Raw genomic sequence first — 26,483 nt, 5'->3', positions numbered from 1 at the left:
ATAAACTACAAACTTGATGGAGCAGACTTCCACTTACTCCGTACTGATCTTAGTGGAACAAACTTTCATCTACTAAATATAGATCTTGGTGGATCAGACTTCCACCTACTCCATACTGATCTTGGTGGAGCAAACTTCCACCTACTCCATACTGATCTTGGTGGAGCAAACTTCCACCCACTCCATACTGATCTTGGTGTTGCAAACTATCATGTATTCCATACTGATATTGGTGGAGCAAACTTCCACCTACTCCATACTGATATTGGTGGAGCAAACTTCCACCCACTCCATACTGATCTTGATGGAGCAAACTTCCACCCACTCCATACTGATCTTGGTGGAGCAAACTTCCACCCACTCCATACTGATCTTGGTGTTGCAAACTATCATGTATTCCATAAACTTCCACCTACTCCGTACTGATATTGGTGGAGCAAACTTCCACCCGCTCCATACTGATCTTGATGGAGCAAACTTCCACCCACTCCATACTGATCTTGATGGAGCAAACTTCCACCCACTCCATACTGATCTTGGTTGAGCAAACTTTCACCTATTCCATACTAAACTTGTGGAACAAACTATCATTAAAAAATATAGCAAAAACATTTTGTTAAAGAAGAAATACAAATTAGAAAAAAGCTTTTGCAAAACGATTTTATTTCAGAACATGATCTGCTAACAAAGTCAGATTAAGTACATACGTTAACTCATGGACAGAATATAACACAGGGATTGGAAACACATCACCCAATTCCTTTTGATACGCAAGAAAAGGATCTCGGTGGTCATTTCAGCAGTACCACCAAATGGCACGATGGGGTTAATTTCCCCCCAGGCTGGAAACCAAGCTCTCCTGAATGCTGGGGACAATATGAAGTTAGTTTTAATACTGTTCTGTTGGAAGGCAATTTATATTACTTAACCTTTACTATTTTAAATTGGGGTCTATTGTATTGCTAAAACCTGTAGCAAAAGAAATACAAAACAAAGATAATGTTAAGTGAAAAGGTCTCACTTTGCTACTGTTAAGTTAATGCCAAATTAAAATTTTAAGGTGTAAAAATGGGATAAATTTTAAATTTAATTTTAAAAATGGGTCAACGAAACAGATTGCACATCATACCTTTATTTATTTAACTCTTTAAATATCGCAACAGTGTAGTTTACAATATGTACACAATGAATGAACTTCTCTCATCCTTGCAATAAATCCACTGAACGATCTTGAAGTTCACACAGAGCCTCATTTGCATAACAGTGATTGGGTGACATACGATAGGTGGCTTAAATGCAGAGTTATGCATCAAAATGTACATCTAGTACATGTACATGTCTTTTATGCAGGAGAGTGTGAACAAGTATACATTCTCTGGGCTACGTAATGCGAAGCAACGGTTATTTTGACTTTATTTACATACATAGTTTTAGTCGCTGGCACCACAATAAGTTAAAGTTCAATCTTTGGTGCCCCTTTGCCAATGACATGCACAATTCAGTTTTTATATGGTACAGATAAGAACTATTTAGCAAGGCATTTGGTTGAAATTACCCTATCGCGATCTGGTCAGTTTTCATTCTGTTGCTAGGGTTTGGTTAATTAAGACTGTCACAGACTATCAAGCCCTTATCCCGACAAATAGAGTACTGGGGTTTTGATGATAAACAATACACCAGACTGATACAAAGGATGTGTTTGATGATAATTATTGTCAAACAAACAAATGTATGACTTACTGACGGAATTAATTTTTTTCCCTTTCTCACATGCTAGTCTTAACAGAAAAGAAACTGCCAATTATAACATATTCATTTTCAAGGGGAGATTAACACTGCTGAACAAGAACAGCTGCCAAATTGACTGCTTGTGACAAAATTATACCAAGTAAATCTTAATTGTTTTCACACAGTAAATATTATTTCTTAAGCTCTTTTGCTATAATATATTTTTACTATTATTATTCACAAAGCATTTCATTTTTATTTTTGGCAGTAGGGCACAACAGTTGCTAAAGGCACATTGAGTGACAAAATTTCAAAAACAATAAATCACAGAACTACTCTGCGTGAAAATACTCTAAATCAGCTTTATAATGACATCATTTGCCTGTGACTTCAAAACCTGAAAAAGCTTTTTTTTACATGAACATCATAACAAGATATAAAGATAAAGGTGAATAGATAAAAACATACAAAAGAAATATCCTTTACTATACTTTTTCCCCAACAAGTCAATCAAGTTAACATTACAAAATTAGACTACAAGATTACTTAGAATAAGAAATGATTTGGCTAATATTTATAACTGGAAAGTTTTATTAATATTTACAAACTTCAGATCCTTGCAAAATATGCACAACATAATAAATTTCCTAAGGTGTATATGTGTATCAAGGTACATCAAATTTATTTGTTGTAATTATGATTTCATAATTTATCCTTTATCAAACATTGATTCACAAATGTGCTGGACTACACCCACCACAGTATCTGACCTGCAAACATTCACAAGTGTACTAGTCCAACTAGTATCTGACCTGCACACCTGTGTACCCAGTAAGTGTATGGGTCCACTCCAATATCTGACCTACACACCTGCATAAGTGCACTGGTCTATATTCATCCCTTTATCTGACTAGTGTAAGTGTGCTTGTTTATACCCACCACTTTATCTGACCTGCATAAGTGTGCTGGTCTATACCCCACCCCCAGTATCTGACCTGTACATGTGTATTGGTCTATAACCACTCCAGTATCTGACATGTACAAGTGTGCTGGTCTATAACCACTCCATTATCTGATCAGCATGTCTGCTGGTTTATATACACACATTATCTCACCTGTATAAGTGTATTGGCCTATAACCAGCTCAATATCTGACTTGCATAAGTGTGTTGGTCTATACCCATCCTGTATGACATGATTTCTTGTCAATGCCACCTGTGCCACTATAACTGCTATATATTTATACAGTATTTTCTCAATGCAAGGTACCAACAGTAGAAGGAATTCCATTATAAAAGGCAGGACTTAAGAGTTTTTGAAGGGCATGAGCAAATGAACTTACCCACTTTAAAAGTCCAATTCTAAATCCTATTTAACTGTACATATTTGGATCAAGTGCATCCTCTGAATTTTAAAATTTATGTTTAATAGCATGTCTTGAAACATAAATATGAGCACATATCTACAATAATGATACTGTCAACAAAAGTTACCATCATTACTAATTTTCTACTCTCATTTCTACTTTGTTAAGTTAATGTATCATCCATACAATGCCAATCTCAACAATTTACTTCTGGAATTATACCATTTCATTCAGCTTTTCTTCCACATTATTTATTTCCTGGTCTTTTTCTTAAGACTCTTTTCCCAAGACAGTTTGACTAATAACAAATAGAAATGATAATTGCCCTGTGGCTTCTGCCATGTATCTAAGGCTGTCAGCTTCAACTGTGGCTGCTTGTTAGGGGGATCTCACCCAAATACAGATTTTTGATCCATGAAGTGTTGGTGGTGGTGGTGAAATGGGGTGATCTTTTTGTAGATGACAGAATTTCTATCAGAATCAGTCTTCAGTAAAAAAGCAAATTTAAGGGCTTTTCTAATTTTAAAAGGGGTCTTGCAAAACTCAACATCAAACTCAAACTTTCAATACCTGTTTGAACCATATTAATAGAAATAGGTATCACATACCTCAAAGCAAGTTATCCCACTTATGAGGCAGTCCACTTTTCATGCTCCCTTGAATATAGTCTGGGAATACTGTACATGTCTCACCTATGGTTTACAATCAGACATTACAAACATTTCAGTGATCTAGTTATATCTGTGTTTATGGTACACAATTAGACATTACTACAAGTGTTTCAATGAGCTAGATATATTCATGTTTACAATCAGATATTACAAGTGTTTCTGTGATCGAGTTATATGCGAGTTTATAGTTTAGAATCAGTCATTACAAGTGTTCTGTGATCTAGTTATATTGAAGTTTATTTTGCAGCTTACCTACATTAAATTTTGTTTGAATGAATAATTAGAAACTAATATAAAATGACCTTCATGGCATAATTTGAAGTTAAAAATAGGATGTCAAAAATGAAAATGTCAGCATATCTTAATATATTCATATGTTTTCTTAATCAGCTTGGTTAAGATATGAAAACATGCTGCTGGTCAATAGCTCTAGTGTGATACAAACTAGCTTAAAGGGGTCAAGTATCTTAGATATTTTTAAAACCAACTTATACATGTAAATTTTTTATGTTGATGCTGATAACAAAAACCAGGGGGCCTTGAGTGGCCAAGTGGTTTAAAGCGCTCTTCGTTACGGATCACTGCCATCTCACCTCTGTCTGCGTGGGTTCGAGTCTCGGATTCTGCCAATGTGGGTATGTGAGAAAGCTTGCCAGTAGCTTCTCGTGGGTCGGTGGTTCTTTCCGGGGTTTTCCCGGCTTCTTCCTCCACTATTAACACTGGCTGCCATGTATAGCCTATCATGTGCTGAAAAATGGCGTTAAACCCTACAACAACAACAACAACAAAAACTAATACTAAGTTATATATCAAGCTATTGTGAATAATAGCAAAGGGAAAAAGGATTTTAATAATTCATGAAAAATATTTACAAGCATAAAAAAACATAAAGAGTCAAAGGATGAAAACATATTTACAAATTTAATAATAATTATAATAATACATTTCTTGTGTATAACAATTTGACTAGTCATTTTGATGAAGTCATGAAATTTATAAATTTATCAAAAATATGGAACACAATTTTATAATGATATCAATACTAATAACAAAATGGTATAACAATATCCACATATATTATATCCAAAGTGATAAAATAAATTTATCCATGCAACTGGGAATGTTCAAGAATCATTAAAGAAAATATATATTACATTTTATGCAAATTTTTTGAAAGATTAAAGTAAATGGAGGCTTAGGTTTTCAATTCAGTATGTTCCTATATAGTTTGGCATGAATAAACAATATGCTGTCATGGCATATATATATATATATATATATATATATATATATATATATATATATATATATATATATATATATATATATATGGATTACATACAATTTCAGGTAATACTTTGATATAATGACATTATCACTCTAAGGGGCATAACCCAGCAATACCCAGTGAAATCCAGACAAGTATAGTGGGGCTGTTCCAGTAAAACATACCTGGGTACCAGGGAAGTGGGGTACTCGCCCATAGATGCAATTTTGATTTTTCTTATCATTTTAATATAATCTATGTAAAATCAAAGTACACTGGCATATATTTAAAAAAAAAAAATGCCTTCCCTGAGTACCATGTATGTTTAAATGGAACAGCCCTTACAAACAACATGCAGTTATTTCATAAATATGGTCATCAAAATACACACACACATAATTTAAAGAAATATGGTACATTTCCTACAGCACTCCCTCAGTATAAGATCCATCGTTACAAGATCATTCCTGTTATAAGGCATGTATGGTCTTGGATTCCATTTTGTCAGTACATGCATAATGAAGACTGTCTTACTACAAGGCCCTTCATACTAACTCTGTTCCTGTTATAAGGCCCTTCCTTATAACACTGTTCCTGTTATAAAGCCTTTCATTATCACACCTTTCCTGTTATAAGCCAGGATTGGTTATGGATCCCAGTATTATTTAGTAGTACAATTACATGTACAATGTACTCATTATAAAAATGTCACACTATAAAATCAATATACTCAATGTTTATCAAGGACAGTGTTACAATCAAGGAGTGCTGTATAAAGCAAAAAATGAATTTATTATGTACTCTCTCATAACCAAAATTCTGGCGAATCTAATTGCCCATGTATTTAACTTTTACCCTGAAATTCACAGAACTGAGGATCAATTATTTATTTGGCCAACAAGTGAAAAAAAACCCCCACAAGAATAAGAATATAAACAAGAGTCCCTCAAAGGGATTGATGCTCTGCAGCCTGAAAATAATTTGTAAGAATCCATGATCAAGTCTGCTTCTTCCGTCTTGTTATTCTTTTTAACTGAAATTGTTTTTGACATCCTTGAAAACCTTAAGCATACTAGATTTATTTTTAAAAAATGTGTTTTCATATATGTCCAAGTTGGCAAGTTAAAGAGTGCAGAATGAAAATTGTGGGTACAACTTTTGACCTTGAAGTTGAAGTTAGGTATTGAAATGATTAAACTTGTCTCAGATACTGTCAAGATATACCCAAATGCTAAGTTTGGTTCAAATTTATTAATATTTTATGCAGAAAGCAAGGTTAAGACTGAAAAACTGGCATCATTCAAGGTCTTTTTCAGATATATCCAAGTACCAAGTGTGTGTGTGTGTGTGTGTGTAATTTGGTTTTTTTAATGTAGCTTTAAGTTTTTCAGTCATACCGTTATGATGTCTGCAGTGTGACAGTTTATAGTGATGTCTAGCACTGGGGCATCATGCCGCAGACATGTATCATGATGTCCCACCCAGTCATATTATCCTGACACCAGGCCGACTAGTCCTAACACATAACCTCTTCATGCTGAGTGCCGAGTGAGGCAGCTGTTATTACCATTTTTTAAAGTTTTTGGTATGACTTGTGCCAGTGTTCAAACCTGTGACCTACTGCATCTGAGGTGGATGCTCTAACCACTAGACCACAGGAGCAGTCCAAAAACCATGTCGGGAACATCCAATGAAACTTGAATGTGTTATGGTGTGAGAAGTGGCCTTTGCCTTGAACCCATGATCATGTTTAGCTTTCAAACTTACTTACAGTGGTGCAGTCATTCTTATCATTCATGTTCAACTATGGATTCTAAAACCACAAGTCAATGTGACTCCTCATAAGAATGAGAGATAACATGATTTTTAAAACGACTTTCCAGTTGATTTTATTTGTGAATGGTAAGCATCATTTTCATTCAGAATTAACAAAATTATTTAAAAAAAGAGATTAGCGCAAACCATGTTATTAATTATCAAGATGGCCAACATTTTGAAAGTCAGATTGGCACCATTTTCATTTAGGACCAACAATATATCAGTCCTTTAATGAAAAAACTCTCACTATGAGATCACTCTCCATTTGAAAGGTAATAAAAAGGGTTTCAAAATGGCCACCATGGCAGTCATCCCGGAAGGTCACATTGGCACCAATTTCATTTTCAATCGACTGTACATTGCAAAAAATATTTTAAATGAAAATCCTATGTCAGTTTGTTCAGGAGAAACAATAACAAGCTTTTAAAGATTGCAGAGTGTTGGAGGACACAATTATTATTTAAGAATAAAAGATACAATGAAAATATATTAGTGAAAACCCCCATGATAACACAACCATCAATTCAAGAAAATGAAAAAGGTTGTGAAGCAAGATTTTCAAGATGGATGCCAAGATGACCATGTTGGATGACCTGTATTCATAAACAATGATCCATGGAAATATTTCACAGACATAGGTCATTAGCTTAATGATTTATATTATGTCGGATAATTGTTCTGCTTCACTTCACACATAATTTCTATTAGAGAATTTATGGTCCATACCATTTGTCTCTGATGTAAAATCTGTTATAAAAAAGAAAATGTAATGTTGAGCAGATTGGAGAGTAAATGAGTGAGGCTACCCATATGAATTAATTTGCAAGGAGATAAATAATAATCTACTAACCTACACAATTCACACCTTTCCATGCTATCAACCTGACCAGGTCACACATTTCTATGCTATCAACCTTTGCAAGGCATTCATGCTATCAACATGTGCAAGTCACACATTTCCATGGATCATTTGTTATGAAATTTAGGCTGGAAAATATTGCTCCATGTTTGGTGTGTTGAAATTTAGATTTTGAAAAAAACAATTAGCTACAATGTTGCACATCAGAGACAAGTATTACCAGACTAAGATTACATAATCAACACTTTATTTTGATCATGATTTAAGAAAAAAATTAAGACATGTATATGCAATGACAGGTCTGGACATTGATATGCAGTGACAGGTCTGCACATCGATATGCAAAGACAGATCTGGACTCTGATATGCAATGACAGGTCTGGACACCGATATGCAGTGACAGGTTTGACACTGATATGCAGTGAAAGGTCTGGACACTGATTTTCAGTGACATGTCTGGACATTGATATGCAGTGACAGGTCTGCATACTGATATGCAGTGACAGGTCTTGACACTGATTTGCAGTAACAGGTCTGCACATTGATATGCAGTGACATGTCTGGACCATGATATGCAGTGACAGGTCTGGACACTGATATGCAGTGACATGTCTGGACATTGATATGCAGTGACAGGTCTAGACACTGATATGCAGTGACATGTCTGGACCATGATATGCAGTGACATGTCTGGACATTGATATGCAGTGACAGGTCTAGACATTGATATGCAGTGACATGTCTGGACCATGATATGCCGTGACATGTCTGGACATTGATATGCAGTGACAGGTCTTGACACTGATATGCAGTGACATGTCTGGCCCATGATATGCAGTGAAAGGCCTGGACACTGATATGCAGTTAAAGGCCTGGACATTGATATGCAGTGACAGGTCTGGACACTGATATGCAGTGACAGGTCTGGACACTGATTTGCAGTAATAGGTCTGGACATTGATATGCAGTGACACATTTGAGCTTTATACTGTAGCTTGCAGTTGGATGCACATTATGTACAAATAGAAACTAAACATATTTTTGTAAAATATGTATGCCCTCACCACAGACCAAAATAGATCCACCTAATTTAAAACCGTGGAATGATTTTATCTCTTCTATATTGCCATGAAATATAATCATGCATATCAAATTTGATTTGTTTATAAGGTTTTACTAAATTATACTTCAAGTCCAAAAATCTAAACATGATTAGATGTTTGAAAACTTACTTTAATCAACTCAAAATCTGGTCACATATGAATATAATTATATCTACCAAATTTAATTTGCCTACCTCAAGTGGATTTTGAAGCTCAAACAGTTAAATAACAGGTGAAGAAATGACTGAAATGGCCTAAAAATGCTATCTGGAATATCTCTACTCAAGACTATGATGAAGTGAAGAAAATTTCATGGCTCTTAAGTCCAATCATTTGTGTGCTATCATGCTAGAATGGGTTCAAAACTGACATACAGATAAGTCATACAAACAGCCAGCAAGAAAGCAACAGACCCCATTCTGCTACTAAAATAAAGGAATCTCTATATTTACCCAAAAGTACCAAATCTGCCTTTGATTTCTGGTGATAATATATTATAGATTCATCACTAAACACTGAATAAATAGTATGACAAATTATGGGTTCCACTTCACAATAGTGACATAGAATTGTGTATAACAGTCTAGTGGTTGAGTTCCTGACAGTGACATTGAATATGGTATAAGTCTTGTGGCTCATTTCCTGACAGTGAATATGGTGCAGTTCTGGTGGTTAATTTCCTGACAGCGACACTAGGAGCAGTAAACTCAAAACAGATGTGATATACTTCTGATGAAGTAAATCTTGTACTTGTAAACAAATGGTGCCTTTCAAAATCAGAACTGAAGGCTGCACTGTGTATGTGGAGAAAGTTATACACATTAATGCCCCTTATTCTGGATCATTACTACTCAAGTGTGGATTAAATTGTCCAAGAAAAGTCTTGACCAGAATGCAACTCCAAATGCGACAAGAACACCCAGGATTGCGTTGTAGGAAATAGACAAGTTGAACACCTGCAAAGATAAAAAAAACAAAACAACCATAACATACAACAGTCTTAGTACAATGAAAACATGAGGCAAAAGTGGGATTGATATTGCACATCTGGCTTACGAACTTAGATGATCATTTTACTATGCAGGCTTGAGTAGTATTTAAACAAAACAAGCTGTAATCTTCCAATCTTTATATAATTTTTATTTTACTTATTTCACAACTGCAATAATTGTTTGGGGTCAGGGTGTACCAATTTTTGTTGATTTTGTGGTTGTTCCAAAACCAAGAACTTAATGACCCCACAAGAATTTGATGCATGTGATGCAGAAAGACCCACCATAATTTCTTAGTAATACATTCTATGCAATCTGGCTCAGCTATTTTATAATCCAACTTCAAAAGTGTCATGTAGTATTGTCTTTTACACATGTCTGTTTTACTTGAACCTTGTTTGATAAAAATAATTATAGTGCATTTTTGTTTTCACGAATACACCTAGAATCTGTCCTATTGTATGCCGTTATGTTCCAGTTGCTGACTTAAACAGATAAGTGACATCAGTAAGGAAGTAGAGAAAAATGAATGAAGATAAAGTATTTAAATACTAGTTTATCTGAAATTAAATTAAAACAAGATAATGAAATGATCCCAGAAAATTGGATTTGATTTATAGTTACACTGATCTCTCATATAAGTGTTTGTGCTTTTTCGATTTGTAACATTGGTTTAAAAAAATTTCAGTCATATTGCTATGATGTCTGCATTGTGACAATTTATAGCGATGCCTAGCACTGGGGCATCATGCCGCAGACATGTAGCATTATATCCCACCCAGTCACATTAATCAAGGCTGTTTTATTTTTAGGCACATTAACCATATTGGATTGCTGCTCAGTATAATTTATGACAGGATGCTTTCTGTCAAATATATTATTAGCGGTTTTTGAGAAAAACATTTTTCAAAGGGTTTTCTTTTTTTTAGCAACATTAATAATAGTCCACGCTCTCTGGAAGATTTGGTTGAATTGAGCCTAGTGGGTATAAAAAATATATAATAACAAATGTTGAAGGACAAAGCACGCACGCTAGGGGTGAAACGATTTATTGATGATTCGATGCACCAATACTTTTGCCATACAATACACATATCAATAAAAAATATAAGGCAATCAGTACAAGAGATAATTACCTGAAACAAGTTACTGTAATATTCAACACTCATGAATAATTAGTCTAACTTTTTTATTTTTTAAACTGAAAGTTCATTGGAGACAGATCACACAAGCACATGCACTCATTTTTGTCGACACAATGGAAAAACCTACAGACAACACCCTCTCACCTTCTACAAATTAACAGAAGGTGACACGGTTTATTATGTTCCCCCTTCCAGCCTCACCAATTCCATGCTAATTTATCATATCATCTGACTAAATCATTTAATAACCACTTTATGCAAAGTTACTCTACTGAATAATCCATTTTACTTGTGTTACTTGTGTCTAACTTGATGGCTACACTTTAGTGTTTACAGTTTGTTTCAGTCCAGGGTAAACAATAACCACCAACCAGAACTTAATGTAGCTTATTCCATGTATGACACACAGGAAGTATTGGCAAAACAATAGAGAAACTTCATGCAAAAGATATGTAAAGTACTTAAATCGTACATAGGGAACAAATTAGGAATGTTTATTTTTATGTAGAGATATTTAATGAGTGAATGAATATATTAATGGGAAACAATTAACACAGATTAGGCATGGGAGCAGAATTTCCAACTGCATAAGTTTGTCACATTAATTTTTTTTTTAAATGGAAGGGGAGAAGGTGTTATCAATAGTTTTTCTTCTTTACTAGGAAAAATAAGTGCTCTGGCTTCGTAAGTTTTGCATCTGCAAGAAAGTACATTGTGAGAGATTTTGTTGTATTCATACCCATTCCCATACCCAGACTTGTTCTAGATGAGATTTTCCTTGTATGCTGAAACTACACTATTTATTTTGTTGTGAAGACAACATCACAATGTCTTCCATGTTTAAGTGAAGACATGAGATTGGTAACAAGTCCTTTTTACAGCATTGTGCAGTGCAAAAGAAAGAGTGTGGTGGCCAAGATGAGTCATGGTGCTGCCTGAAATGGCCTAAAAGGATGAATTAAAACACTGACAACTAACAGGTAGTATGTTTGCTATCTTACTATGGATGAGAAAGGAGTATAAATAGATGCCAAGTCTACATCTGTAATCTGCAATATTAGAAATACAACCTATGTCAGCACAATAAAATGGGCACACACACCACTTTCAAACCTTCTAAGGATGGAAAGACCATTGAGTTGATATGTGTATCAATAATGTATCGTACTGCAGGCTGTGTATTGTGAATCATACCAGCATGCAGCAAATGTGTATTGCTTCACCCCTAAAACACACACCTGACCATACCATAAGCTGACCTTATTGACATGTCAGCAGAAACAGAAAGGTACAAGAAGGCTTGGTATCTATAAGTATGGTCATAACAAAGCCAGTTTGAATAGTGTCATACCTGCATCTGTAGTGGCTGCTGATTGAAGAACTGCATCAAGGAAAACCTTTCACTTGTCGGGCAGATACACTGGAAAAGAAGCATAAACAATATTAATTGTTCATACCAATGTACAATAGTATTCGTGATTACTTAGATTCATGGACTCATAAATGAAGCTGAATGAGCATTTTAAACCAATTAACAGCCACTAGCTAGTGTGTGTGAGTGTGTGATTTGGATTTTTGATGTAGCTTCAAAATTTTCAGTCATATGGCTATGATGTCTGCAGTGTGGCAGTTTATAGTAATGTCTAGCACTTGGGCATCATGCCGCAGACATGTAGCATCATGTCCCACCCAGTCACATTATCCTGATACCAGGCCAACGAGTTCTAACACTAATCTCTTAATGCTGAGTTCCAGGTGAGGCAGCTGTAAATACCATTTTTACAAGTCTCTGGTATGACACGGCAAGGGTTTTTGAACCCCCCCGACTTCCATATCTGAGGCAGATGCTCAAACCACTAGGCCACCAGAGCGGTCCCCACTAGCTGAAAGAGCATTTGCAACCAATTAACAGCCACAAGCCTGATTTTCTCTATCTCTATGAATGCCTATTCCTGCATGTCATAATATGCAAAGAAATGAAAGAAGGAACTGCAGTGGCCCAATGGTCAGCAAGCCAGACTCCCGAAAGAGACAGTTTGGGTTCAAATCCCACAATCCAATTAGCCTGGGCCCTACCATTTTGACCTTGGGCAATGCACTTGACTCAAACAGCCTTGGCACTAAATAACAACCTTCTGCTGATGTGCCATAAAATGCCAAACCAATCATGATACATTTTCTACAAGGACCTCTAAAGTTAAGCATGACAAGAATATGAGTGTAGAAGAACATGATGTCCAGTGGAGATGACTCTTTTTTCTATTTATTTAGTTTTAAAAATCGAAGAATATGATTCAACCCATTCAAAACTTTTGTTTCTTTCCCACCTCTGACAAAATTGCTAAACGTGAACATTTGACGCTGCTAATTTTCAAAAAGTCATATGCGATAGAATATCCCAGTGTGTTAATCCTATGGATATAATTCAAGGTCTATTTCAAAAGGCACAATTGAGGGTTTTACATTAATTTCTCAAATATTGTGCAGAAAATGTCTCCTTTTTCTCAAATGTGTGTGTGTGTGTGTGTGTGTGTGTGTGTGTGTGTTCCCCTCATTTTCAGTTCTAAAATGGACTGAAATTGCTTCCCCGTTTACTTCAAAGCAGCTGTCTAACTACAGTGAAAAAAACACCTCATTACAACAGAATTCTCTCAAGACTGAGTTTTTTTTATTTAGACTTTTTCAGTCATTGACATCATAATTTCCCCAGTAAACTGTAAACTCAACTCTGAATAACAAGCACATTTTAATCCCAAGTTTCAATTTCATGCTTAAAAAACCCCCTGAAACTCAAAGGAAACTTGGAAATATATTTTAGCTGCTAAATTCCTGACGCGTCCTAGAACAGAATAATTACAGTTAACAGGTAATGTAGAGTAAGACAAAGACCTGGAGAATGTGCCAAGAGCATGCAAGGTTAAACAATACTTGACACGTACGCTAACACAAATTTGGGCTGACAATAGCTTAAGTCTTTACATCATTCAAAAGAGCTAATTATTGATAAATAAATGCTTGTAGGTAAGTCACTTGAGAATGACTATGTTTATCTACTGATTATATAACTGTGATTGTTACTATTAATTTTGAATACATGGTCAATATAACATTGCTTGTTTTATAAATTAAATAACACAGCTTTATGAACCAGGCCGACCGAGACTAACAAAAAAGTAATTTAAGCCACTTAAGTTGCCGCCTTCCCTATTAACGTTGACAATGACGTCAGTGAAGATGATGATGATCCTCCGTTGGCTCAACTGGCTCGTGAATTACAAATGGACATTGGCTCCGAGAGATTATATAATTCTGACAATGATGTTCCTGTTGAGGATAACTTTGATGACTGGGAGAGTGAACCTGTGTTGCAGTTTCATGAAGGCAATTAGGAGAATGATGAAAGCGATGAATACAATATGATGGTTTGAGCCACCTAGCATGATATGACATATCCTTTAGTTTTAGAGATTTTAGAACTTTGTGACCACTATGATAACTATTATTTGGCTATGGCACAAGAAAATGGAGTCATTAACACATTAGTTAAAGAACATTGCAAGAAACAACAGACAATGTTCCATGTCTTCTTTCTAGCGAGGTTCATGAACTGTGAACATTATGAATTATACAGATTATTATGGAGTATCATTTCTTAATTCCAATGAACTTAAAGTTGTAAAAAGTATTGTATCTCATTCCTCAAATGGTTTCTTTTGACAAGAGAGCAATATTTCTACATGTTTCTATGTGAAGCAAATGTATATATTCATGCGATAGGATACAATTTTTAATAGGAACATCTATTCTTCAGCTAATTCTTCAATAAATGCATACATTTAAAATAATCATAAAAAAGACCAGCTTTTTTAATTTTGTGTACTTTTACATACGCATAAACTGATGCTCTCACAGATGCATTTTCTCTCTTGTAACATATGAGCTCTGCAGAAACCTCAGTGAACCAATTTCCAAAACTGAAACATGATTGGGGCTTGAAGGGTTCTCATTTGTGAGGGGTTTGACTGTATTTAAATAATACATATTACAATCCTTTTATTATGACACTCCTCCTGAGGATTTACATCCACTATGTTCGGTATAATCACTACTCTGACCATATGCATTCAAAATTCTTTTTGTCATAATGCTTACCCAAACATCTTACAACCAAAGCTTTGTCATAATGCTTACCCAAACATCTTACAACCAAAGCTTTATCATAATGCTTACCCAAACATCTTACAACCAAAGCTTTATCATAATGCTTACCCAAACATCTTACAACCAAAGCTTTATCATAATGCTTACCCAAACATCTTACAACCAAAGCTTTTTGTCATAATGCTTACCCAAACATCTTACAACCAAAGCTTTATCATAATGCTTACCCAAACATCTTACAACCAAAGCTTTATCATAATGCTTACCCAAACATCTTACAACCAAAGCTTTATCATAATGCTAACCCAAACATCTTACAACCAAAGCTTTATCATAATGCTTACCCAAACATCTTACAACCAAAGCTTTATCATAATGCTTACCCAAACATCTTACAACCAAAGCTTTATCATAATGCTTACCCAAACATCTTACAACCAAAGCTTTATCATAATGCTTACCCAAACATCTTACAACCAAAGCTTTATCATAATGCTTATCCAAACATCTTACAACCAAAGCTTTATCATAATGCTTACCCAAACATCTTACAAGCAAAGCTTTTTGTCATAATGCTTACCCAAACATCTTACAACCAAAGCTTTATCATAATGCTTACCCAAACATCTTACAACCAAAGCTTTTTGTCATAATGCTTACCCAAACATCTTACAACCAAAGCTTTATCATAATGCTTACCCAAACATCTTACAACCAAAGCTTTATCATAATGCTTACCCAAACATCTTACAACCAAAGCTTTATCATAATGCTTACCCAAACATCTTACAACCAAAGCTTTTTGTCATAATGCTTACCCAAACATCTTACAACCAAAGCTTTATCATAATGCTTACCCAAACATCTTACAACCAAAGCTTTATCATAATGCTTACCCAAACATCTTACAACCAAAGCTTTATCATAATGCTTACCCAAACATCTTACAACCAAAGCTTTATCATAATGCTTACCCAAACATCTTACAACCAAAGCTTTTTGTCATAATGCTTACCCAAACATCTTACAACCAAAGCTTTATCATAATGCTTACCCAAACATCTTACAACCAAAGCTTTATCATAATGCTTACCCAAACATCTTACAACCAAAGCTTTATCATAATGCTTACCCAAACATCTTACAACCAAAGCTTTATCATAATGCTTACCCAAACATCTTACAACCAAAGCTTTATCATAATGCTTATCCAAACATCTTACAACCAAAGCTTTATCATAATGCTTACCCAAACATCTTACAACCAAAGCTTTATCATAACGCTTACCCAAACATCTTACAACCAAAGCTTTTTGTCATAATGCTTACCCAAACATCTTACAACCAAAGCTTTATCATAATGCTTAACCAAACATCTTACAACCAAAGCTTTATCATAACGCTTAACCAAACATCTTACAACCAAAGCTTTATCATAATGCTTACCCAAACATCTTACAACCAAAGCTTTATCATAATGCTTAACCAAACATCTTACAACCAAAGCTTTATCATAATGCTTAACCAAACATCTTACAACCAAAGCTTTAAGAGATGAGAATATAGCAAGCATGGTCACCATTAAATTTAATTGAAACGAAACAAAGTAAAACACATTCAAAGTTCATCAAAATGAAAGAAGAAAACCCCAACACTTTCAGTTATTGTTTATATGTGATGTGTTTTGTAAATAAGGAATGGTATTTCTCTTTTGGATTAACCGATTTGGCCATGATCACGTCTGTAGGTGTGATGAGGCTGTACCCTACTTCCAAGCTCCGCAGCATCAAGGTCATTTAAGATACACTAACGTGGGTGGTATTAAAAAAAAGCAGACAGATATGGCTCTAAAATGATACCAAATAATCTGGAAGTTCTAGTTGCACTACAAAATAAAAAACCTCATTTTTTGGAACCTTTTTTTTTCCACCCTAAATTCGCCCGAGGTCTGAATGCGATTTTGTGTTCAGATTTTAGACCTTTTGGCCTCAGATCTAAGGCATACCGGTCTTAACTGCACACAGACAGGTGATTCTTTGCAAAAACTAGGATATGGTGGGCATTTGGAATAAACTACGGTCTTCATATACGAAAACAAAAAAAAAAAAGAAAAAAAAGAAAAAACCAAATAAAAAAAAGAACTCTAACTTTTACCCTTCTGCTCATGCGCAAGCAAAATAACCAATGGAAAATGATGTTTCTAATACAGCTAGGCATTAGTCTCATGCAAAATCTGTTGAAAGCCGATATATTACGATGTATTCAGAAATAGCTCCCCCCCAATGTCTTTCTTACGCACATTTCAGGCAAAGACGACAAAAACCTCTGGGGCCGAATGAGTTAAGAGTACCCAAGGGGAGTAAATCTTGCTGGAATAAATTTAGAAGAAACTAGCTTTAAAATACCCCACAATATAGCAGAAGGGCCGTAATACTCTTTTTCATATGCTGGAATGAGCTATGTCAAGCCTAGAGGATTATAATTTGATGACACTAGTGTGACTATTACTATTTTTCATACTATGATGAAGAATCAGCAAATGCCGCTAATGATACCTATAAGATAAACAGAAAAAAAGCTCTAAAATTTCAGTGTTGTATGTAAAAGTTCAAATCTGTGGTACATTCTTAATCTATACAAAGAGATCCAGGCAGATATAAGAGATGACTTAAAAATAAAATTCAGCAGCTGCCAAAAACATGCTAAAAAATGTTTTTCTTTTTTTTTGAGTAGTGGCATCGATATCAGATGGTGAATCAACATTACAAAGGTGAAATGCCTCATGCCAGAATGTTTCAATTTGACAACTTCTGTTGACTGTTTTGTTTGAGAAAAAAGTCAGTTGAAGATTTTTATAATTTTGGTAACAATGCCAAATTGAATAGTGCATCATCATCAATCATTCATGCCAGGATGTTGTCAAGTTTTGTTAAGCCTTTATGGAGAAGTCATTATATGCTTGTTTTTAATTTTTACCAATGTGGCCAAATTTGATAGCAATTCAGTATCATTATGCAAAATTTAAAAAGGATTTTATGCCTACTGTCAAATCTGGTAAAATTCCAACCAGTAGTTCCTGAGAAAATGTTAAAATATTTTTCCATTTTTAACAGCAGCATCTATAGTTAATTGCAGATCTGTCCCATTAGAATCAATTTGAAAGGCCTTCATGCCACAATGCTTTCTGTCAAAATGGGTATTATGTATATTTGATTTAATTTATATCCGATTTAATTTAATTGTTTGTAAGTTTTAATTTATTTATAATATTTGATTGCATGCCAATGTAATTTTGTTTACTAGGAATCTGATATTTTCCTGAAATTAGTTTGACCTGATTGCTTAATCGCAAACACCTAAAGCTGACCTAGTTCCCGACCCTGATTCAAAAACCAGAGTCAAGTAAATAATTTTCTATTTTTATCTTATTCTTGGAGTAAAATGATTGAGTTTTTTTGGGATCATACTGGGAATATGTGATTTTAGATGTAAACAGCCTCTATTTCGAAATTCTGGTTTTACTGGAATTGTGCAGTGGTCATATTTAATACCGATGTTTATAGAGAATTTAGTCAGTTTGGGCTTAAAAACACTTTATGTCAAGGTGTTCATTTTGATGTGACCAGCTTACAGTTACATTTTAATTTTTATTCAAATTATTTGGATTCTGTAAGATTAAATCTCTTCCCTAGAAATATCAGAGTGCTCATACAGAATTCTTGGACAAAGACATTTCTTGAAATTTTATTCGGAAATTAAAACACCAGAATATCGTTTGTGGATCAACAAAGAAATGTAGACACATCTTTACTATAAAGACTATAGTATACGCCACCATCTTCCATTTTGGATGTTTCATTGGGACTTGAACTTGAATTCATTAGAACATTTCATTACTAGGAATTCTAAAATTTAATTTGTGGATTATTCTTGGATTATATCTGGATCTGATTTCTTAAAACTTAAGTTATTTTTTCAGTTTTACAGTGTTTTTCCAGGGAAATAAATTAATAGTTAAATTTTTCAAAGCTTGTTTTATTCACTATTTCTTTATAACAGTTTATTAGAGCCTAAACATGTAACACTGGGTATAATTCTTTCCAGTGGTATTTCAGAAGCCACTTAATTTGTTTATTTCTCTGAGGAATGACATCCATACTGAAGAGTGAATCAGCATCATTTTATCTGAAAGGCCTTCACACTTTCTTTGTGGATTTGGCTAAAACGTTTGTAGAGCAGTTTTGAGAAGTCAAATACAAGTGCATTTACATCATTATTAAATCTAGGCAGCCCTTATGTCGGTGTGGTCATATTCCACTGAGCATTTGTCAAGAATTAGTCATTTAATGATTTTTGTATTCTTAGTAATGGCAGCTAGTATCATCAGATAAGATGGCACTTTCTGACTAGATGTGTGCTGTCAAATTTGATAAAATTATGTTGGAAAGTCTATTAAAGGTAATTCTATTCTACATGGGTGGGTGATTTGGATTTTTAACATAGCTTTAAACAATTTTCAGTTACATCACTACATTGTCTGCAGTGTGGCATTTTATATTGATGTCTAGAACTGATATATTGATGTGCAGCATCATGTCCCACACAGCCACATTATCCTGACTCCAGGCTGACCAGTCCCAGCACTAACCTCTTAACGCTGAGCGCCAAGCAAGGCAGCTGCTAGTAACAGATTTATAAGTCTATAGTATGACTCAGCTGGGGTTTGAACCTGCAACCTACCACATCTGAGGCGTATGCTCTGACCACTTCGGGTACTGGATCGGTCTCTATTCTAAGTAATAACAGCCATATTTCATGGCAGATCAGCATCATTTGCATGAACTGAAAGTTTTTCAGGCATGAAAATTGAATTAGGTCATTTATTTATGCATACAAATACACAAATCAAATTAATTTTTTTAACCTCTGGTGGACTGCGAAATTGTACTTGAAAGCTTTTTGTGAAAACAGTAAAATAATGAAAAAATGCTTTAATGGCTTTAATGGCCTGAAAAATCTAATCAAATTAAATAAAAATATGCCGATCAAATTTCACTTGTCTCCCTCAAATATTTCTTGCACAATAACTTTACAGCTTCTACCAGATCAAAGTAATGGAGAAAGTGGGATGAGGTGATTTTAACTTTAAATATAATAAAGATTAACAAAATTTTCAAGATGACTGCCATGGTGGCCATATTGGATATCACATTTGCATTATTTCCATCCAATATAAGACTAAAGACCTTATGTTATTTTCTTCATTTTGTATTCATTATATATCATTAGAGAATATATTACCATTTTAAACAATACTTTAGCAATTACTGCAGTGAGTTTTATTGAAAGAGAAGCATGTTGTGTCATGTCCATGGGAGACAAATTTTATATGGTATTGTTGTTGTTATGAGTTTTAACACTATTTTTCAGCATATGATAGGCAATATATGGTGGCCAGTATATCTGCTGTGGGAGGAACTCAGGAGTGGGTGGGTGGGATTAGGATTTTTAACGTAGCTTTAGCAATTTTTCAGTCATATCGCTACAATGTCTGATGTTTAGACATACTATACAGTTCATGATATTAAAAATAATGTAAATTATATAAGGTACATAAGAATTGCCAACTGATGGATGGACAAAAGAATAAATAGAGAACATAACATAATATGAACCCCAACTAAAGTGCTACAATGAGGGATAGCTATATCTAGACCTACATTGTGAATAAAGTTTAAAACCTTACATTTTTTAATATCTGACCCTCTCCATTGACCTCCACATAAGCGGAAAAGAGTAACAGGAGGATGAGTACAGGAACAACAAATTCCAGCAAATCAAGCACAGGGATGGTTTTCTTTGTGTTCATCCAGGTCAAGGCATAGTCACCACACCAGAGAACCACAAAGGCAATCCAACTGGAAAACCATCGCTGCAGACACTGGGATGTTACCCTCATCCGATTCTAAAACCATGAAAGTAATGCAACATTCCTTAAGTGGCAAATTAAAGTACATGTATTACTTGTTAATCTAAAAATACTCTAAAGATGATATAGAAGAAACACTACACATATAATCTGGCATGAAGTTCAGAAATAAAAAAAAGTAAGTTCTCTTCTGTTAAGAAAATGTCAAACAATATACAGTGGAATCTATATAATATTAGTCCCCTATATTCAGCAATCACAACACGTCTATTTCTGACAGGAGTTCAAAGACTTGGATTAACAGACTCTGCTTATGAAACTTCAAGGCAATACATTGATAATTTCCATATTGGCAGGTTTTTGGCTTACAAGCATCATGTTTCATGAATAAATCCTCAGGGCCGTTCCAGTAAAAAATACATGGGACACAGGGAAGGCACTTCTAATGTGGGGTACTCATCCGTTGATGCAATTTAGAATTTTCTTATAATTTTAATATGAATTCTGTGATATACCTGGCATTCATATTTTAAAAAATGCCTTCCCTGGGTACCATGTGTTTAAATGGAATAGCCCTTATAAAATAATATGTTGGAAATAACAGTAAACATATTTTTAACCATCAAGGAAATACTTGCACTTGCCATTTTTTTCCTTCTGATTCCATAAATTTCTTTGTAAATTAAAAAAAAAAAATCAATTAGTTTCAACAACCAGTCTTTAGCCAGTGCTATTAGTGACGAAACATTCATCAAACGTTGCCAAGTCTTTGAAGGTAATATGTAACACCAACCTTTGACATGAAGGCATTATGTAACACCAACCTTTGACATGAAGGCATCCTGAAACACCAACCTTTGACATGAAGGCATTGTGTAACACCAACCTTTGACATGAAGGCATTTTGTAACACCAACCTTTGACGTGAAGGCATTACGTAACACCAACCTTTGACATGAAGGATTATCTAACACCACTATTTGAGATGAAGGCAGTTCAAAATGGGAACTTTTTACATCTGACATCTTTTTATGGTATGCAACTGGAAATGACAAAATTATTGACTAATTGCTATATATAGATCATTACCATTTTAATTTAACAAGGCATGATAAGTAGTAGCAAGCTTTTGTTAGTTTGGATTTTCATTTTGAGTATGGATCTCCATTTTCAGGAGGACCAATGATGAAAGTTTTCATGATGGCTATATTGGATACAGACTTGCACCGTTTCCATTTAAAAGCAACAGGACATCACAAAAAATCCTCTGGAGAAAGCACAATATTGATATGACTAGCCATCTAACAGAAGTAGTGCAGACCTCCCACCTTGAGTGTTTGTGACCATATATTTAGAAAACTTTACAATGGAACTGACAACTGCCTTATGCTATTTACTTAATGTAAACATGAATGATGGCCTTACTGTGCAAGTCAATATTTAGTGTTAATTCAATTAACAATAAATATGAACATAAAAGATGAAACTGGAAAATGATAGATTTTCCAGGAATGACCACAGTGTATTCCCAATCAAATTTCTACATCACCTTTGCTCACTTTGCACAGCCATCATGAAATAAAAGGTATCTTTAAAACGTTGCTGGCATTTTAAAAGATTGGGATTTTAGTTTTAAAGAATTGGGAAATCAGGATATTTGGAGTTTTAAATAAAAATTCGGGGAAGATCAAGGTTAAATGAAAGGTCAGGTAGGATAATACAATTTTCAAGAGGGTCATGGTGGCAGATTTGCTGGACCCGGATCAGCAGCGTTTTCATTTATGGCAAACTAAACATAAAAAGTCTTTTAGTAAAAATCACATGCTGATATGACTATTTATTCAGGAAAAGTAATGATGACATGATTTTTAAGATGACCCAAAATGGCAGTCATGGAACCTGAACCTTGAATGAGATGGTGCCAAATAAAAGGAAAAAATCATTTATCTGGCAGCATGTTTGAGATGGAAAATTAATTGAAAACCATGCAGTTTGTTGATGATGTCTTGCAGGGTTGAAGTTCATAATGTGGGATGACAAAGTGGAGCACCCATCCTGACGAACATCATCCTATCCTTGACAATGTGGCCAGAGATAAGAATAAGCAAATTATTCAATTAACAATAAATATGAACATAAAAGATGAAACTGGAAAAATGATAGATTTTCAAAGATAGACAATAGTGTATTCCTCATCGAATGTCTACTCACTTTGCACAGCCATTATCAATATTTAGTGTTAATTCAATTAACAATAAATATGAACATAAAAGATGAAACTGGAAAAATGATAGATTTTCAAAGAATGACCATAGTGTATTCCTCATCGAATTTCTACTCACTTTGCACAGCCATCATGAAATAAAAGGTACCTTTAAAAAGTTGCTGGCATTTTAGAAGATTGGGATTTTAGTTTTAAAGAATTGGGAAATCAGGTGATTTGGAGTTTTAAATAAAAATTTGGGGATGATTAAGTTTAAATGAAAGGTCAGATAGGATAATACAATTTTCAAGAGGGCCATGGTAGCAGATTTGCTGGACCCAGATCAGCAGCGTTTTCATTTATGGCAAACTAAACATACAAATTCTGTTAGTAAAAATCACATGCTGATATGACTATTTATTCAGGAAAAGTAATGATGACATGATTTTTAAGATGACCCAAAATGGCAGTCATGGAGCCTGAACCTTGAATGAGATGGTGCCAAATAAAAGGAAAAAATCATTTATCTGGCAGCATGTTTGAGAGATGGAACATTAATTGAAAACCATGCAGTTTGTTGATGATGTATTGCAGGGTTGAAGTTCGTAGTGGGGGATGACAAAGTGGAGCACCCATGTTGATGAACATCATCCTATCCTTGACAATGTGGCCAGAGATAAGAATAAGCAAATTAAGCAGAAGCCTATGGGCTTGTAGATCAGACTTTCCCAATGAATTCCAGTTACTGTTCATTTAAGACATTACAATTAAACTTACATGAGACTTCTTGCACATTGCTTTACATTACATTTCAGCTTATACAGATCTTCCCAATATATGGCAACACATGTTGTAATACAGTCAGGATAAAGGAAATCGTTCTGATTCATAACCACAAGTGTTGCAATGTTATTACCCCATAGGGTAAAATAGATGTCGGCTATAGGAAAACAATATATTTAGCCCTATTTTTTTACAATATTCAAGTAGAGATTGACAAGGATAGAATTTTGCATATCTTTTAAAGGTTTGGTGCCTTACAGAAATTTTCCAGTAACACAGGAGTAGTTTATCACATGTCATGATAGGTGGAGCCGAGTCTTCATCCATCCCTGAGCCAGACGGTAAGCAAACATTTCTTGTCTGTAAAAATAAGAAACCAGATTTGTTCATAGAATGTGTGTGTTTGAGTGTGATTTGGATTTTTAACATAGCTTTAACAATTATTCAGTCATATTGCTATGACGTATATAGTGTGATAGCTTATAGTGATGTCTAGAACTGGGGCATCATGACACAGATGTGTAGCATGATGTCCCATCCAGTCACATTCTTCTGACACCAGGTCGACCAGTCCCAACACTAACCTCTTAATGCTTAGTGCCTAGTGAGGCAGCTGCTAGTACTTATTTTAAAAGTCTTTGGTATGAGTCAGCCTGGGTTTGAACCCATGACCTACTGCATCTAAGGTGGACACTCTATCCATTAGGCCACCAGAACAGTCTCTTAAAATATGTATGCCCCCACTATAGACCAAACGGTTACATGTCCCAAAAATTGAAAATGTAAGAAAAATATAAAAAAGTTACAATGCTATGAAAATCAGGTCACAAATGGACACAAACATGCAGACAATTTTATATCTCCACTAACAGCTATTTTTAAAAGAAACAGTCTTGCTAGCATAGCTCATATAAAATAAAAGTTAAAGTGTGTGTGTGATTTGGATTTTTAACCTGCTTTATCAATTTTTCAGTCATATCGCTACAATGTCTGCAGTGTTGTTGTTGTTGTTGTTGTGGGGTTTAACGCCATTTTTCAGCGCGATAGGGCTATACATGGCGGCCAGTATTAATGGTGGAGGAAGAACCCGGAAAACCCCGGAAAGAACCACCGACCCACGAGAAGCTACTGGCAAGCTTTCTCACATGCCCACATTGGCTGAATCTTAGACTCGAACCGCCGCAGACATAGGTGAGATGGCAGTGATCCGTAACGAAGAGCGCTTTAGACCACTCGGCCACTGTCTGCAGTGTGGCAGTTTATAGTGATGTCTAGCACTGGGCATCATGCCGCAGACATGTAACATGATGTCCCACCCAGTCACATTATCCTGACAACAGTCCTAACATTAACCTCTTACTGCTGAGCACCAAGCGAGGCAGCTGTTAGAACCATTTTTGTAAGTCTTTGGTATGACTCAGCCGGGGATCGAACCCACAACCTCCTGCATCCGAGGCGGACGCCCTAACCACTAGGCCACAATCAGTGAAAAATGGGATGGAAATTTGTGAATTTTGAACACAATTAGTGAAAAATAATGTCATGACACCAACTCCCTCCACTTTGATGGTCAGTACTGCATTATATGAAAATCCCAAAAGAAAACGAAAATATTATTTTACAATGATTACACGTGCAAATTTATCTGCAGCCAACTTTACTTATATGCACTATTTGTCATAATATGATGCTGTGACAGACTTCCTCAAATTTGTTTTCAAAAAAATACTCAGGCTTCTTGCCTGCTGGTTAATCTTGGTGACTAAAATTGTTGCACCTAAGGAGTCATTAAAGTTTGTCTTATTTTTCCTCACAATAGGAAATAAAATTTCACTGTCACTGTTGATATGACCTAAAAATTGTTAAAGCTATGTTAAAAATCCAGATCACACACACACATTAATTGCGAGTCTGGAGGGTTGGCAGCTCTGGATTTATGTGTGTGTATGATTTGGATTTTAAATGTAGCTTTAAGACATTCAGTCATATTGCTACCATGTCTACAGCGTGACAGTTTATAGTGATGTCCTGCAATGGGGCATCATGCCGTAGACATGAAGCATCATGTCCCACCCTCTCACATTATCCTGACACCAAGCCAACCAGTCCCAACACTTAACTCTTAATGATGAACAACTAATGAGACAGCTGTTAGTATGATTTTTAGAAGGATTTGGTGTATCTCGGCCAGAGTTCAAACCCGCAATCTACCTCATCTGATGCACATGCTCTAACTAGTAGGCCACTGGAGTGGTTGTCAATAATATACTTTTAAATCTATGTGAAAAGCATAACTACACAATTTATAAATAATTGTGTTGAGATTTATTTTGATATTGATAACCATTTGTAATAGTAAATGCACAGATATCCCTTGTTAGAACGAGGCTGTCTGTGGCCTTAATCACCATCCGTGTTATATCCAGAATGGTGTTGTAATGAAGTGGGTTATAATTGG

The 26,483-nt window shown here is 35.0% G+C and overlaps 1 protein-coding gene across 2 annotated transcripts in view; it reads right to left on the bottom strand.

The window, feature by feature from the left end:
• Window positions 1–644: 644 nt before the first annotated feature.
• LOC149784180 (uncharacterized) overlaps window positions 645–26,483 on the bottom strand; it is a 52,923-nt gene continuing 27,084 nt past the window's right edge. Inside the window, exons 6-9 of one of the 2 annotated variants that reach the window (XM_089932252.1) lie at window positions 24,284–24,385; window positions 20,857–21,075; window positions 12,301–12,369; window positions 645–9,768 (exon numbers count right to left, since the gene is read on the bottom strand). In XM_089932252.1, the coding sequence (XP_089788378.1) occupies window positions 9,664–9,768; window positions 12,301–12,369; window positions 20,857–21,075; window positions 24,284–24,385 (495 nt within the window). In that variant the 3' untranslated portion in view covers window positions 645–9,663. The remainder of the gene's footprint in view (window positions 9,769–12,300; window positions 12,370–20,856; window positions 21,076–24,283; window positions 24,386–26,483) is intronic. The other variant, XM_089932253.1, reaches the window with a different exon arrangement.

The sequence above is a fragment of the Sinohyriopsis cumingii genome, chromosome 14 (genome assembly GCF_028554795.1).
Source record: "Sinohyriopsis cumingii isolate HCF-2022 chromosome 14, ASM2855479v2, whole genome shotgun sequence".
Lineage (NCBI taxonomy): Eukaryota > Metazoa > Mollusca > Bivalvia > Unionida > Unionidae > Sinohyriopsis > Sinohyriopsis cumingii.
This window is presented reverse-complemented; position numbering and strand designations above follow the sequence as displayed.